The sequence below is a fragment of the Lygodium microphyllum genome, chromosome 20 (assembly GCF_053477565.2).
Source record: "Lygodium microphyllum isolate KBCC chromosome 20, Lygodium_microphyllum_v1.1.10, whole genome shotgun sequence".
Lineage (NCBI taxonomy): Eukaryota > Viridiplantae > Streptophyta > Polypodiopsida > Schizaeales > Lygodiaceae > Lygodium > Lygodium microphyllum.
The window spans coordinates 132,586,095-132,600,958 of NC_141154.1; the positions used below are offsets into that span (position 1 = coordinate 132,586,095).

General features: G+C 46.4%; 1 protein-coding gene across 2 annotated transcripts in view; it reads left to right on the forward strand.

The window, feature by feature from the left end:
- The window catches only part of LOC148019412 (Clathrin adaptor complexes medium subunit family protein), an 83,531-nt gene extending 71,271 nt beyond the window's left edge, over positions 1 to 12,260 (forward strand). Inside the window, exons 9-12 of one of the 2 annotated variants that reach the window (XM_087661055.1) lie at positions 2,141 to 2,228; positions 2,318 to 2,378; positions 2,494 to 2,567; positions 11,913 to 12,260. In XM_087661055.1, coding sequence (XP_087517181.1) covers positions 2,141 to 2,228; positions 2,318 to 2,378; positions 2,494 to 2,567; positions 11,913 to 12,011 — 322 coding nt within the window. In that variant the 3' untranslated portion in view covers positions 12,012 to 12,260. The remainder of the gene's footprint in view (positions 1 to 2,140; positions 2,229 to 2,317; positions 2,379 to 2,493; positions 2,568 to 11,912) is intronic. The other variant, XM_087661054.1, reaches the window with a different exon arrangement.
- Positions 12,261 to 14,864: the final 2,604 nt, after the last annotated feature.

Below are 14,864 nucleotides of genomic sequence, written 5' to 3' on the forward strand. Positions count from 1 at the left end.
TCCGAAAAGTGATTTGGAGATGTACCTGTGCTGGAAAATAAAGATGTCCTATGCTATTTGATAAATCTCCAAACGAAGAAAGAAGCGTAGGATCCCAAGATCTGCCATATCAAACTCTTGTCTCAATATCTCCGGAGTCCGATCAACCCCTTGTGAGTCACTTTCTGTGATAATGAGGTCATCATCATACAGAATGACCAATATACACATATTACCCTCAACCTTATAATAACGGTTGGGGTCATGATTTGAACAATGAAAGCCACTCTGTAAGAAGTGACCAATCCTCTGGTACCAAGCTTGAGGAGCTTGCTTTGGGCCATAAAGTGCTTTCCACAACTTGTAAATATGGTTCTCCTTCCCTTGTAGAAGAAAACTAGGAGGTTGTGAGACATAAATCTCCTCCTCCAAGATGCCATTAAGAAAAGCCGACTTCACGTCCATCTGATAAATTGGCCAATGGTGATGAGTGGCTAAAGCCAAGATAGCTCAAATAGTGGACATTTGAGTTGTCGGTGCAAAAGTCTCAAAGTAATCCAAACCTTCTTGTTGAGAGAATCCCTTGTCAACAAGCCGTGTGTCCAAGGTCCCATCTGCAAGATACTTGGCCTTATAGACCCACTTCATACCAATTACCTTCTGCTTCTTCGGATGAGGAACTCGCTCCTAGGTTTGGTTTTGCTTGATAGAATCGACCTTAGCTTGCATAGCACTACGCAAGACCTATGCAAGAGCCTCACCAACTATAGTAGATTATAAGGTTATTGATTCACAGATCAATATCTTTTCCTGGAAGTCAAACGTGATGGAATGCAGAACCACCTCCCCTATGTCACCGATTCAAAATCAGGCAATTTCCCTGATCTAAAGATTGCAAACTTGGAAGAGGTGGAGTATGTGTATGGCACTCCTTTCTCCTTCAAAAACTTCTCAAGTCGCTGCTGCACCATCTCAGGATCAGTGGTTTCGCACTCAATCTCAAAATTTGTTCCAAAATGGATCTGCGTCTCATTGAGCTCCAACACCTGGCCTTCCCAATCGAAGACGTTCTGCTCATTCCTGAAGCTAAGGTGTTGGGTGCTGGTGGCATTCAGTAGGTGGTGCCTGGGGCAGGGACAGGGAGCGTAGAGCTGGGGCGCGCCTGTAGCACTGGCGGCGCCTCCAAAATAGGGCGGCATTGGGGAGTTGATCGTGCAGAGGGCGGCACAGGGGATTTGGTCGTACAAAGGGCAGCGCTGACGGGCGCTGGAGGCGGACACGGCCAGGCAGCTGGCATGTGTCGGGCAGGCGACTACTCAACAGGCGCTGCTAGAGGCAGCACAGCTCTCCAAACGTGTCCTGGATAGGATGGGGCTCAGCGACACGCTGATGTGCTGCTCGTTGATGCTAGAAAGCATAGAAATAATAATTGTTTTCTTGCTGGTTTGGGGTAGTGGAGAGAGAACCATTTGCTGAAATTGGAAGTTCAATGAATATAATGTTACCTGACAAATGTGGTGAACAATGGTATGCTTGAATCAGCGGTTGAAGGCTGATGATACTTTGAAGGTGTGGACAGCAACAGAAATCAATAATGTTTGCCCAATAAATGCGTCTGAAATATAAAGTTTTTCTTCAAACAAATGTCAGACACTGTGATATTACTAAAACATCAAGGACCTGCTGCTTTTGAAAACACTAGTCTAAATATAACTATGGCCCCAGCTTAGTCTTGGCTCTTTCAAGATTTATCTCAACACTTAATCAGATTTCCGTTGGTATTTCTCTCAGTTTCTGCCAACTGGCTATGCTTTTTAAGAGCTTTGTTTCTTAGAAGTGATTGTTCTGCTGCTTGCACCTGGGGCCTTACTGCTTTGTCGGACAAGGGTCCTGCCATATGGTATGAGGCCACTCCCATTTCTTGTGATTATGGAGAATCTCCATCCAAAATTTACATCGTTCAGGCCCCTGATTTAACTGTCGTGGATCCTGTAGCTTGCCCTTTCAAAGATGTTATTTGCCAGCCTCATTGCATGGCATATCTGATCAGCCTGATGATTATTGATACCTACAACTCTGGGATACAATCCGTTATACTTGATGTCCTTTCTCTCTTTTGATGCAAGTTGCAACAGTAGCGCTCACATTAAGTGGACTGCAGGGTTGGCTTTCAGCTAGAATTAGGGGCACTAGGACAGTCAACTGATTTCAAAGAAGGAATCAAAACCATAGAATGGGGGTTAAAAAAGGTTAGTACAAGTATCTTTATGGCTGCAAATTTCTGTTCTTATGCTTCTAATACAAAGGGTTGCTATCTGATTTGCATTTTTGCTTACAGATTGTTGGTGGCTCAGAGCACATCTTAAGGGCAATGCTTACACTTTCACAAGAGCGAAATGGTATGAAATATGCACTTGTCACTATGTATCTATTGCTAATATAAGATGACAACTATTTTGCAGGTTTGCTTAATGGATTTGACTTGATCTGATGGATTATTGAACTTTTTACCAGTAAATATAAAGAAGGAGACAGGTCCAGTGAGTATGAATTTCACCATCCCCATGTTTAATGCATCGAGGTTGCAGGTGAGACATTTTTTAATGTCTTTGTTTCAGAGAAATGTTTAAAGTTACATCTGCAGAAACAAATCAATGCTTTTTTGGTTTGGTCTGTTTCCAAAAAATGTGAGAACTTGCATATTTAAAGTGCCCTACTTTTAAGTTTGTACATATCTTTATTGAATGGTACACATGGCAGCTTATTGTTTTACAGTATCACAGTAGAAATAAGAGTGCTTGGTTCTTGGTAGAGCTCCCTGCCCATTGCGTCGCGACCGCTGCCCCCGCCCCCGCCCCCGCCTGTAGCATCACGCCAATGCTGCCCCTGCCCTCGCCCCCTGCCTGTACCATCGCATCAACTGGGCTGTCCCCGATTGCTCCTGGCCACAGCCCGCCTGCACCCGACCTGCCGCTCCGCACGCTCCACCTACGCCCGACCTGCCTATGTCGCCTGCGCCCCACCTAACCTTTTCCTGCCCACCCCGCCTGCTCCCGTTCTGCCTTATCTGCCCCTGGCCGCCTGCCCCCCCCCCCCCCCCCCGGCGTGCGCTGCCCCGCCTCCTCCGCCTTGAGGCCCGGCCCCATCAGGTGGACCCACCACCTGCACAGAATAAAACGATTCCCCCTGGCCCCTCCTCGCCATCGACCCCTTCCCCTCCCTTCCTCTACAGAAACTTCCCCCTCCGGTAGCACAGCAGTGTGATAGGTAGGTTCTTAGCAGGGACGCGCAATGGAAACCTCTGGTCAGACGCCGGTGCATTCTGCGAGTGCCCCCCAATCAAACACCTTGCGCATCCTCCTCTCTGAGGAACAACTTTTAGCTGTCCGGATCACAGAGCTGGAGCTTAAAGAAACAACAATATTTGGTCAAGTAGTTGGACACTCCCCATCCAGGGCCCAGCTTCGGGATTGGCTTCACTCCATGCTACGCATCGGCACAACGTAGATCGTGGAGGCGGTTCTAATGGGTCAAGGGATCTTCATGGTACGACTCACCTTGGTAAACGCAACCCATGAGCTACTAGCTAGTTCACCCTATGCTTCCACGAAGGGGGTTATCTACAAGGTTCCCTGATACAATGGTTTCACAGTGGAGGCATTTGCGCTCCACAACAGGTTCCTTAGAGGGTGGACCCAGTTACCCTACTCTTCCCCGCACTGGCGATAGAGTATCGCCCATTAGTGGAAGACTTTGGATAGCTCTTCGGCACTGTCCTTCCCGCCTCTTTCGCGGATGCAGTGACAGCCACAGGAGTCCTAAAGGTACGGGTGGCAGTGAAGGAGACAAAGAATATACCATAGTTTCTAGAGATTGAGGCAGGTGGTCACTCTTTCAAGCAGCAGTTATTGTGATTGGGCAGCCAGGGCAGTGCTTGCGTTGCCATGACTTTGGGCATCAGACAATAGAGTGCACGTGCCTCAAAGCCAATGCGGTATCTTCGACAGGCCCACAGGTGGATGCGGATGGCTTTACACGGGTCTAGAGATGACAGAGAGGGAGACGGAAGGGGGTGCTGCAATCAGACTCTCAGACACAGCCACGGCAACAGGGTGCAAGAAGGTGAGCGTCGCCCCCCCTGGCAAAGCACTACGCATTTGGCCCCCTCCCCCCTCTCCCAACTCCACCCGGCAGGACCACATGCCTACTTGCCCACCCCCCATGGAGACGTCACAGGCCACCTTTCCTGTGGGCCCACACCCTTCACCACCCCCACTTTCCCACTCCCCTAGAGCTACCGACACACCCCCCCCCCCCCCCCCCCCCCCCAACAACACCCGCCTTGTGCGTCTGACCACCCCTCCATCCTTTCCCTCCCCACCATCCCCCCCGCTGACTACCCCCCTTGATCCCCACCTAGTACAGGTGACCCCCCTCCCCTCCCCACACAGCCACCAGTTCTTCCGCCCGTCACACCTTCCCAAGACAAGCACAGCTGCTACCACAAGAGTTCTTTTGCTGTGGACTTTGGTCCTACCCGAGAGTTGCAGAGCACGGAGAGTTCCCATTATCCTTGGAAGTGGGAATCTTTGTGGTACGCAAGTCAAGGAGCGGCAAGGTCCATCTACTAGCAATGAGCATCATCGGATGGACCAAACTATGCTTTCTTTCTTCAGACCTCTCACAGAGGAGACTGGACGATGACTCAAATAGAGGAGGTGAAGAGCCAGGTGCAGACCACATCTCCTAGTGGATGGGAGGAGGACAGACACATTTTTCTCAGCAGTGGCCAGGTTGCATGATGGACATCAACTGATGGGTTGGGACCGAGGTCCCACATCTGAGCATTATCTTTTGAGCCCCCTTGCAGTGGAGAGCTCCGATGGATGTGATCGAGTGGCCCCTGGCATAGGTGGCCCATTTCTACCAGTGCAAAGAGTCCCGCCTTTCAGCCTGGCTGATAGATGCCCTGGTGGTACCACCAGGTGCATCCATCACCCCCATGGTCTGCTACCATGGGGAAATGGAGTTCACCGTCCAGGCCGGCAGCGAAGCGTATCTATATGCCTCACAGCTCCTCTTCTTTATGAACAGCTTCCACACCGAATAGATGCTTGTTCGGTGTGGAAGAGCTCTGATGGATGTGATCGAGTGGCCCCTGGCACAGGTGGCCCATTTCTACCAGTGCAAAGAGTCCCGCCTCTCAGCCTGGCTGATAGATGCCCTGGTGGTACCACCAGGCACATCCATCACCCCCATGGTCCGCTACCATGGGGGAATGGAGTTCACCGTCCAGGCCGGCAGCGAAGCGTATCTGTATGCCTCAGCTCCTCTTCTTCATGAACAGCTTCCATACCGAATAGATGCTTGTTCGGTCAGTCACACAGGTTTTCCTATGAGCTTACACCTCACATCCTGGAATGTGAACAGCCTCCACTATAGTGGAGCACGTGGTTCCAGGAAGTTGATTGTTTGGTAGGAGCTGCAGCATACCCTTGCCGGACAGATTGACATTTTACTGCTTCAAGAGCACAAGCTCACTCCCGCCCAGGCCCAGCGGGTAGGGAAGGCACTCTCGGGTAGTCCACACACTTATTTGGAGCACTCCATTGGTGCCCACGGCAAGAGTGGAGGTGTATGCGCCTCGATTGCCCCGAGCCTCACCGCTCGTGTACGGGACCATGGGACGATTGTGGCAAGGAGGGTTCTATGGATCAGATTGGATATCGGGGACTCGTGCCTTGGAGTCTTCAATGTCTATGCCCCTACTGAGGTCAGGGCACGCAACAAGTTCTGGGTGGAAATTGCAGCAGGACTCCCAAAGGCGGACTCTTGGATTGTTGGAGGAGACTTCAACAACCTGGTGGCCTTAGAAGACTAGCAAGGTAGAGGCAGAAACTACCAGGGTATGACTGGGGAGGAGCAGGAGGCATGGGAGGTCTTCCTATTGGCAGTAGGAGCACGCGATGCTTGGAGAGACCCAACTTTCCATAGGAGGGAGAGATCGCTGGACTTCTCGTGGGGATGCAGGTGGCTAGGCGGGAGTCTTGCTGGAGTGGTTGGATAGGTTCTATATGGGAGAGGGGATGCTCTCATGGAGGCCAGATAGGGCAGTTGACTGGCACCACTTTGTACGATCACTGCTCGGTTCTCCTGACACTTGATCCCTTAGCATCTTCCGTAGACACACGATCCGGTTAGATCCTTGACTCGATCTATAGGAGGAAGGAGGTGAAGAGTCAGATTGAGCAGATTTGGACTAGGGAGTGGGGCAGTAGGGACCGGATTGCAGAGGAGGTTGCAGAGGTCCTAGCTGAGTTGAGCAGTATCTGCTAGGAGGCAGCCCTGCAGGCCAGTCAGCAGAGCTGGGAGGAGGAGAGAGCACTCTGGCGAGACCTAGCAGCCACATAGAGATTACTACAGGAGGCACCAAATGATTCCATCCTCCACGCACAAGAGGTACGTGCACGAGCAGCCATCGCCGGCCTAGAGGACAGGTGCTCGGAGTTCTCATTCCGCGCTTCATCAGCCTTCTGGGCATGGAAGGGAGACAGGATGTGCAGGGAGTTTTTCCAGGAAAATCAGCCCCGCACCTCAGGAGAGCAGTTATGCAGCCTTTGGGAATAGTATGGGACGACTCGCTCTAGCCCAGACGAGGTGATGGAGATTGCCACCGACTACTATAGACGCATTTTCGAGCAGGAGACAAACTCAGTCAAAGGACAACGATGCAGACAGCAGGTTTGGGATCACATCCCGTCCCTCGTCACAAAGGAGATGGGATGCTCCCTCATAGACCCCTTCACAGAGAAGGAATTAGAGGAGTCTTTCCACACACAGGATGGGCAAAAATGTCCGAGAGAGGATGGCCTCTCTAAGGCCTTCTTCACCACCTACTAGTAGGTAGTGAAGGACCCCTTACTGCCGGCTTTCCAGGAGATTTTCAGCTTAGGACGGATGCCAGGGAGTCTATCGGCAGGTCTTATCAGTCTCCTTCCCAAAGGAGGAGACCGGTTGGAGCTATCCCAGTGGAGACCGATCATCCTGTTGTCAATAGCCTATAACGCACTGGCAAAGATGATTGGTAGGCGACTTCGTCCCGTGCTTTCAGACATCATTTATGACACACAGACAAGCTTTGTCCAGGATAGGAGCATCCTAGACAATGTTTTTACCTTCTTTGAGGCGACAAAGTGGGCCCAACACAGTGGTTAGGGATTGGTTGTACTACTCGTGGACTTCGAGAAAGCCTATGACAAGGTGGACTGGGACTTCTTGGAGGGCACCATGGTGAGGTTGGGCTTCCCCCAGGTATGGATCCGTGGGGTCTCCACACTTTACAGATCGGCTACCAGCAGGGTTCTCATAGGTGGCAGGAGAGAGGAGGAGTTTCGGTTGGAGAGATCGGTACGGCAAGGATGCCCATTGACCCCGTATTTGTTTCTACTCTTTGCAGAGGTGATGTCTCACTTCCTCAGATCACGAGTGAGCAGGTTACGTGGCCTCCGACTTCCCATGAGAGAGAAGACAGCTATTAGACTTAGAGTATGCAGATAATACAACACTTTACATAGAGGACGATGAGTTGATGCTGGAGAGAGAGAGACTAGCTCTTGAAGTGTTCTATACTGTAGCGAGAGCGAAAATCAATTGGCGAAAGTTGGCCGGTTTCCTTACAGACCCAGACTCTAGCACGGAGTGGGGCGTCCACTTGGGATTTAGATGGGTGTGCAGAGGGCAAACCGTCTGTTACCTAGGGTTCTAGGTGGGACTCGACATCACTCCCACCCAGCAGTTTCTTCCACTCCACTCCATTTGGAGGAAGCTAACCTACTGGAGTATTGCTCGCCCTCCCCTAGCAGGCTGAGCCTTGGTGGTTAACCAGGCTTGGTACATCGCTTCGTGTTGGTGCTTCTCCTCGTCCTGTGTAGTTCAGCTTCGCCGCCTAGTGCGGAATTTCCTCTGGGCCGGGTCAAATGGCTGCAGGGACTCTCGGGCCAAGGTGGCATGGGTGACCATCATCCAGTATCGGTCAGAGGGAGGGCTTGGGATCATAGACCCAGTGTATCAGATTCTGGCCCTTTTGGGCAAGCTAGTAGTCTGCTGTCTCACACCAGGAAGGTAGACCTGGAAGATCCTACTGTAGGAGGGTCTCCAGGAGTGTAAACCGAGGTTGGGCGGTGATTGGAGACCATCCTTGAGATGGATCTTCACGACAGCCTAGATCACGCCCCCTAGGTCCCCCTTTCTACACAGCTTACTTCGTGTGTGGCAGGGCCTCCGCAAGGCCCTAGTTCAAAGCCCTCCAAGCTGCCAGGAGGAGATTGACCGCCAGCCGGTGATTTGGAATCCCCAGGTTAGAAATTAGGAGGGGGTACATATTGATGAACGCCCCCACATCTAGTGGGCTGGTTGGGAAACCGGCCCGGCTCGCACTATCAGGACTTGGAGGGAGGTGTACATGATGGTGGACGAGGAGGTGTTGCAGCGGGCATCAGGTTGCCAGAGAAGAGTTGAGTTGAGGAGAAGGGAGATTGATGCAGCAATACCTCAGGAGTGGCTTCGCCCCCTGATATGAGAGCCAGTAGAGCTCGGGGAGGTATGGGTTGCTAAGTTTTCACCGACATGTATCCCCCTACAGGTGGCAAGTAGAGTGGGCGGTGCCCCACATGGGACCTTCTTCACCATACAGGAGGGGGGACGTCTGGCCCTTGACAGAGGGTAGCAGGATGAGGGGATAGCTATGCTTTCGTGGAGGATGATTCGGGTGGTTGGCCTTCAGGAGAAGACATGGCGGTTGGACCCCTATGTGTTTTCTAGGAGGAGCTTTGGGAGTGGCGCCTCTGGATTTGGCAGGCCACTTGATGTGTTGGAATGGGATCCAGGAGAGTGACTATGGCCGGCCACTACGGTCGCCAAGAAGCCACCGAGGTTCCTGGAGTACAGAGCCAGGATTGGCAGACATGTACTGATATAGGACATGGACTGAGCGTCGTTGCATAGCAGGTACTCGGTGGAGCACAGCATCACGGATGCCTTCCAACGGACTTTCTGGTGCCGCCTATGGGACAGTTGGAGGCGGAGGAGGGTATTGTTTTTCTTATGGTTGGTGGCACATGGAGGTCTAGCGGTGGGGAGTTGGTTAGCCCAGATGCAAAAGGATGGAGGGTTAAACGCTGCACACAACAGTTTCTGGAAACTCCAAAGCACTGCCTTTGGTCGTGTGAGGCGGTGCAGCTTGTGTGGAGAGGAGCATGCCGCATCCTTGCCGTATAGCACCCAGTCTTGGAAGTATCTCATGGGGAGCTTTCTGCTGGCAGGCAGTCAGCCAGGGCCATCACCTGCTGAATGAGGCTAGGATGCAAGACACGATATTCCTTATTGAGGCTGGGTCGTGTGCAGTGGTCGGCTTGGAGGCCCTACCCATCTGCTAGGTACTGGAGCCCACAGCAGACCGCTCTGAGGTATGGGAGATTGTAGGGAGCCTCACTGGATGGCATATCTGGAAGGCACGGTGCCAGGAGGTTTTTGGCGGGGAGAGACTTTCTGTACAAGTGACTTTATGTAATTTTGTGGGACTTTGATGTTCTATGCCTCCATGGCTTCTTGCCCCCTTCCCCCCTAGACCGCCCTGAGAGGCTTGCATACTTGATATATCTGTGACTCCGCATCAGCTCCAGCTAGTCTGTTGAGCATGAGCACTTCTTTGTATTCAAGGTTTTTTCTGAAGTAATATAATTAGCCACACCTTATTTGCAAAAAAGAATGGTACACAACTCTTGTAGCCAATGAGTAATCAGTGAGAAAATTATGTTAATGGGCAATGGATCTATTCTGTTTACCTTGATAAATGTACAGTGCAGGTGTATAATGGTAATGATGCCATGTGTACAGAGCAGATGTGGGCATGTGCAAATACTGTGACTTCCCTGTCTGCTTAAAATGCTCTCTAGACAGGTTTGTGGACATGCATAAACTGTGACTCCCCAGTCTATTAGCATGATGTCGCACTGGGCATATATGAGGACATGCATATAGTCTACAGTGATCATATAAGTGGAATGGTGTCTGGGATACTGCAGTCCCAACTCCTTACATGGCCCAAGGCAGGATATCCTGAATTTGTAGCTGCTGTACTATGTTTCGCTAAGGTTGACTGAAGTAATACCTCTACTTGCTGCTGCTGCGTTTCCTTCTGAAGATGAGTCTGGCACAATATCACGTGCATTCAGTAGAACAGGAGAGCTACTTTATGTGTGTTTGTGCGTCATTGATGCATAGAACATCAAAGTCCCACAAAATTACATAAAGTCAGCAGAATCTAGGCAAAAATAGGAGGATGTCCCAAAATTCCAAATCAGCAAATACACGTTGCTTTTGTGCCCTGCACTAAAAATGTACTTCTGAAAGTGAAAGGTTGCTTCAATATGGGCTTTCTTGAATGTGTGAGTTGCAGCAGCATGTCAATCTGAGATATGCACTGAAGAGAATTGAGGATGCACAGTGAGATAGATTAGATGAGATATTATAAGACTTTGTGGTGTGCTAGGGCCGAGTGCTTACTGGGTGTGATTATATAGTCCTTGCTCATGCTCAATGTTTTTCCTGATGCAACAAATGCCTAGTCATATATGATATCACTCAGAAAAGGTAATTTAGTGGTAGTGCTACCCACTAAGATTGAGATGATCAACATACACCACCAAAATGAAAGGGGCACCAAGCTGCTGATCCCTTGGGAAGAATCCTAACTTTTGGTACCGAGATCTAGGTGCCTGCTTGATATCATCCTAGGCTTACCATCAGATGGTGCAGTCAGCCTTCTCGGTGCGCCATATTCACCTCCTCAGATCTCACAGTTAAGGAACATGGTCATAAACTAATGCTGACATAGGTAATGCAAATTTAATTTGAAGAAGCTTGATCATTTGATTAAAAATGTATTGGTATTCTACATGAGCTGCTCTTGTATAAGCCCCAAATATGAGCAAACCATGAATCAATTATCATAATTGAGGAGAAGACATTCTTTAAAACGCTTTAGTGGATGTGATCTAAATGTGTTTGCAAATAAATGACACACATGTAGCTTTGTTCTCTAGGTTCCCTTGAAGTTCCATCCTTTTTATTGGAACCAAAAGAGGGTTTCACAAGAGATCTCACTTGTCTCTTATTGAGACATGCAAACAAAGACATAATGTCTGCCTATAGCTCGAAGCAATGATATTGAAGTAAATTGATGTGTTTTCCTTGAATGCTTCAAAATTTCATTTCACATTGCATTGGTTTTCTCCTTGGGCTCTTTCTGTCTCCTCTTTAGATGGGTAGACTCACTCTTTTGTGCATACTATTCCACAATCTCTGCATAAGATGTTTTAAGCACAACAGAAATGTACTTGGGCTTAAGTCGCTTGTGCATACTGTTCAATCTGCTGTTCTGAGGTAATATCAATCCATCTTATGTTTTAAATCACAGGGAAAGTTGAGAGAGAGAGAGAGAGAGAGAGAGAGAGAGAGAGAGAGAGAGAGAGGTCTACCTACAGCTTGAAGCAATTATATTCAAGTAAATTGATGAGTTTCCTTGAATGCTTCAAAATTTCATTTCACAATGCATTGCTTTTTTAGTTAGGCTCTTTCTGTCTCCCCTTAAGATGGGTAGCCTCACTCTCTTGTGCATACTGTCCCACAATCTCTCTTTAAAGAAAGCAAAAGGTGATTGTCCATTAGGAGCTACCAAGCCCTCATCGCATAAGATGTTCTAAGCACAACAGAAGTGTACTTGGACATTGTGAGTGAGGACCAATTCAATATTGTAGGGAGAAACTTTCTAGATCTCCCTTAAAATAACAGGGAAAGTTGAGAGAGAGAGAGAGAGAGAGAGAGAGAGAGAGAGAGAGATTTCACCTTACGTATGATTCTTTTGTTTGTCTTAGGTGCGATATTTGCAGATTGTCAAGAGATCGAAGTCCTACAACCCTTATCGATGGGTTCGTTATGTAACACATGCTAATTCCTATGTTGTGCGGATTTAGCTCATCAAATCATTTTACATGTTCATCTGTCAAGATTGCCAGCCATATCAGAAGCAATTTTGTTGAATTCTTTTTGTAAATTTTCTTCTTTTGCTTTGGGTCTATTCTTACAACCCATGTGTTATCCAATTTCTTCTTTTTTTGTAAATCAAGCTTTAGAAGCTAATCTCAAGTTGAACAATTTGTTGGCTTGGCAAGTCTGAAGTATGGTTGACTATCGGCATATTTGCTTCTAAGGCTCTTGGTTATCATTGAGTCATTGCTTATATAATGATGTACAAGGATTGCATGTATGATTTGTAGCATAATCTTTGTGTTACACACACACACACACACACACACACACACACACACACACACACACACACATATGTATGATTGCATGTGTGCATGCATGCCCTTCTTTTTTTTTTTTGGGGGGGGGGGGGGGGGGGGGGGGAGTGGAAAGAGAGGCCAAAGAGAAAAAAGGACATTCTTCATAATTTGGGTTTGATGTGCAACCCCATATTGTAAGTTTGTAGGAAAATAAACAACCCAACATGATTGAAAAGGACAGTAATCTAAGTGACTTTGTGTGGGCTCAAATATTCTTTAAGAGGTAGTTGTCTTGGTATATAATGATTCTTGGACATGGTATATAAAGATTTTATATAGATAGTCATTCAACGTGTAGTGAATGAAGAAGTTATAAATTTGGCTTGTGATATGCTTTTCAAAGGTCAACTTAATGATTTGGAATGTACTTTAAAGGGAATGCTCTTTGTGGCTTAGTAATGCATTATGTAGAGACCTATTCCCATTATGAAGACAATATCACACAACTTGTAGGTCGAATGTGGAGAAGGAAAGTGGATGTAAACATTTGGTTCTCTTTATGGGTGCTATTGAATCCTATACTTTACCAATGACAATGCAATCTTATGGTATTGGGAGAGGTTGGATAAGTTTTGAATATTATCTTAATGTTAAATTAAAGAATAACTAGATATACAAGTAGTTGTGTAGCTAGCACATGGTATGCAAACAACTAGATGCAAATAACATGGCTACTTGCACAATAGTTGAGCTTGTAGAAACTCGTAAGTAGCAAGAGTATTTTGCATTGTCATGTACTAATAAAAGTTGAAATTGTGTGAAGAACCTCTACTAATCGTGTAGTGAAACCATATCATGGATAACAACCCTCTTAGATATTATAAATGCAACGTTGTAATAATAAGCTCCGAATGTAGCAAAAAATCATGAATTCTAGAGGCCAAATCAAAATAAGAAATTTCTAGTATGTTAAATGTGTTAGAAGAAGACTATAACACATGAAGCGCATAAACAAGTGTGTGGTGGTTGTAATGTGTAAGTTTTTGAAATCATTTCAATATCCATGTTTGATTAGTAGTTTTTTGTGATGTCACTATCATCTAAATGCTAGGTCATATTTTTTATATTCTCGTTAGTATGATTCATTTACACAAAATATGGCTTGATAGAGAAATCTTGCATTTTTAGCAAGTGCTCTATTATGACTCAATTTGTTGTTGTATTTGGATAATATGTTCTCATAAATGAATGCAAAATGTTGGTGATGAATGGTGGTAGCAATGATCATGCCACTTTAATTCCATGAGCATATGGGTATGGACTTAGCTTCTTGATTGGAGGTGATAATAGAAATATATAACTAATTATGCTAGACAAGTCTTACATGTGTTTATGTGGGTATATTGAAATGGGCATTACTATTTTTGTTAAATGTAAGCAATATTACATCATGTGACAAATGTATTGTATATAGATTGTGTGAGGGGATATGTGCTAGGTTTGTAAAAAAAGGTTGCGTGTGAGTGAAAATGACAGCATTATTTCATGAAGAAAATTGTGAAGCAAAATGCAATACAATAATCATGCAAAATGATAAAGAAACGATGAACAAGATAAACTTGTTCAAGACAAACATTGCTATCTTGGTTTGTTATAGCAAGTTGCTCAAAATATTGAGATATGAATTAAGGGGAGCATCAATCCCCTTATGTTGGAGATGTCCTCCCTAGTTATGTAAGGGGAAATATCTAAAAAGAGAGGTGTGAGTGTAAGAAAAGGACAATCCCAAATGAGTTTGTTGAGATTTAGAATATGTTTGTTTCAATTCTTGTAATTTGAATAAAGATCTCCTTAAGAGGACATTATTGGAAGCTAATAGCACAACTTGTTAGCCTTGTTTGAGATACTAGCACTAGCAAAATTTGTCTATTGTCTTGGTATCTCAAAGATTAGATTGCCAATGATTCTAAAATTCTAATGGGAGCTAGCATTGTAGATATTGGATTATTGACTACAATGCTTTAAAGTTATGTACGTGATCATTAAGGCCTTTGCCAAAGACGTTCTTATAATATATAGGCCCTTCATTATTTTTTCTTGTGTAAATAAAAGTATATAATTGAAGTGTCACTTATGAAAGTGCAAAAAGAAGCTAGTAAGAACTCAATCATGTGTGATTGGCTTATAAGAGCTTATCCTCACTAGAATAAGTTTACATCGACCAAAGTGGTCAATTCTTGCAATGATAAAAGATTTCTATTTATAATCAAATTGTCACATGTGTATAGTCTTTGGGTCATGGTAAAATGATTACAATGTGTATGGCGATCTTGATGAAATTTTAGGGTAGATACTCCATTAGTCCTTGATGTAATCATTGTAATATACATAGACTCATAATTGAGTTACAACACCTTTTATCAAGCGTACCATACTTTGTGGTATATGGCAAGTTAGTATAGTACCCGATTTGTAAGACTTGCACATTATAAAACTATTGAGGCTTAAGACTCATGTGAGGATTGCAAAAAGAAAAAA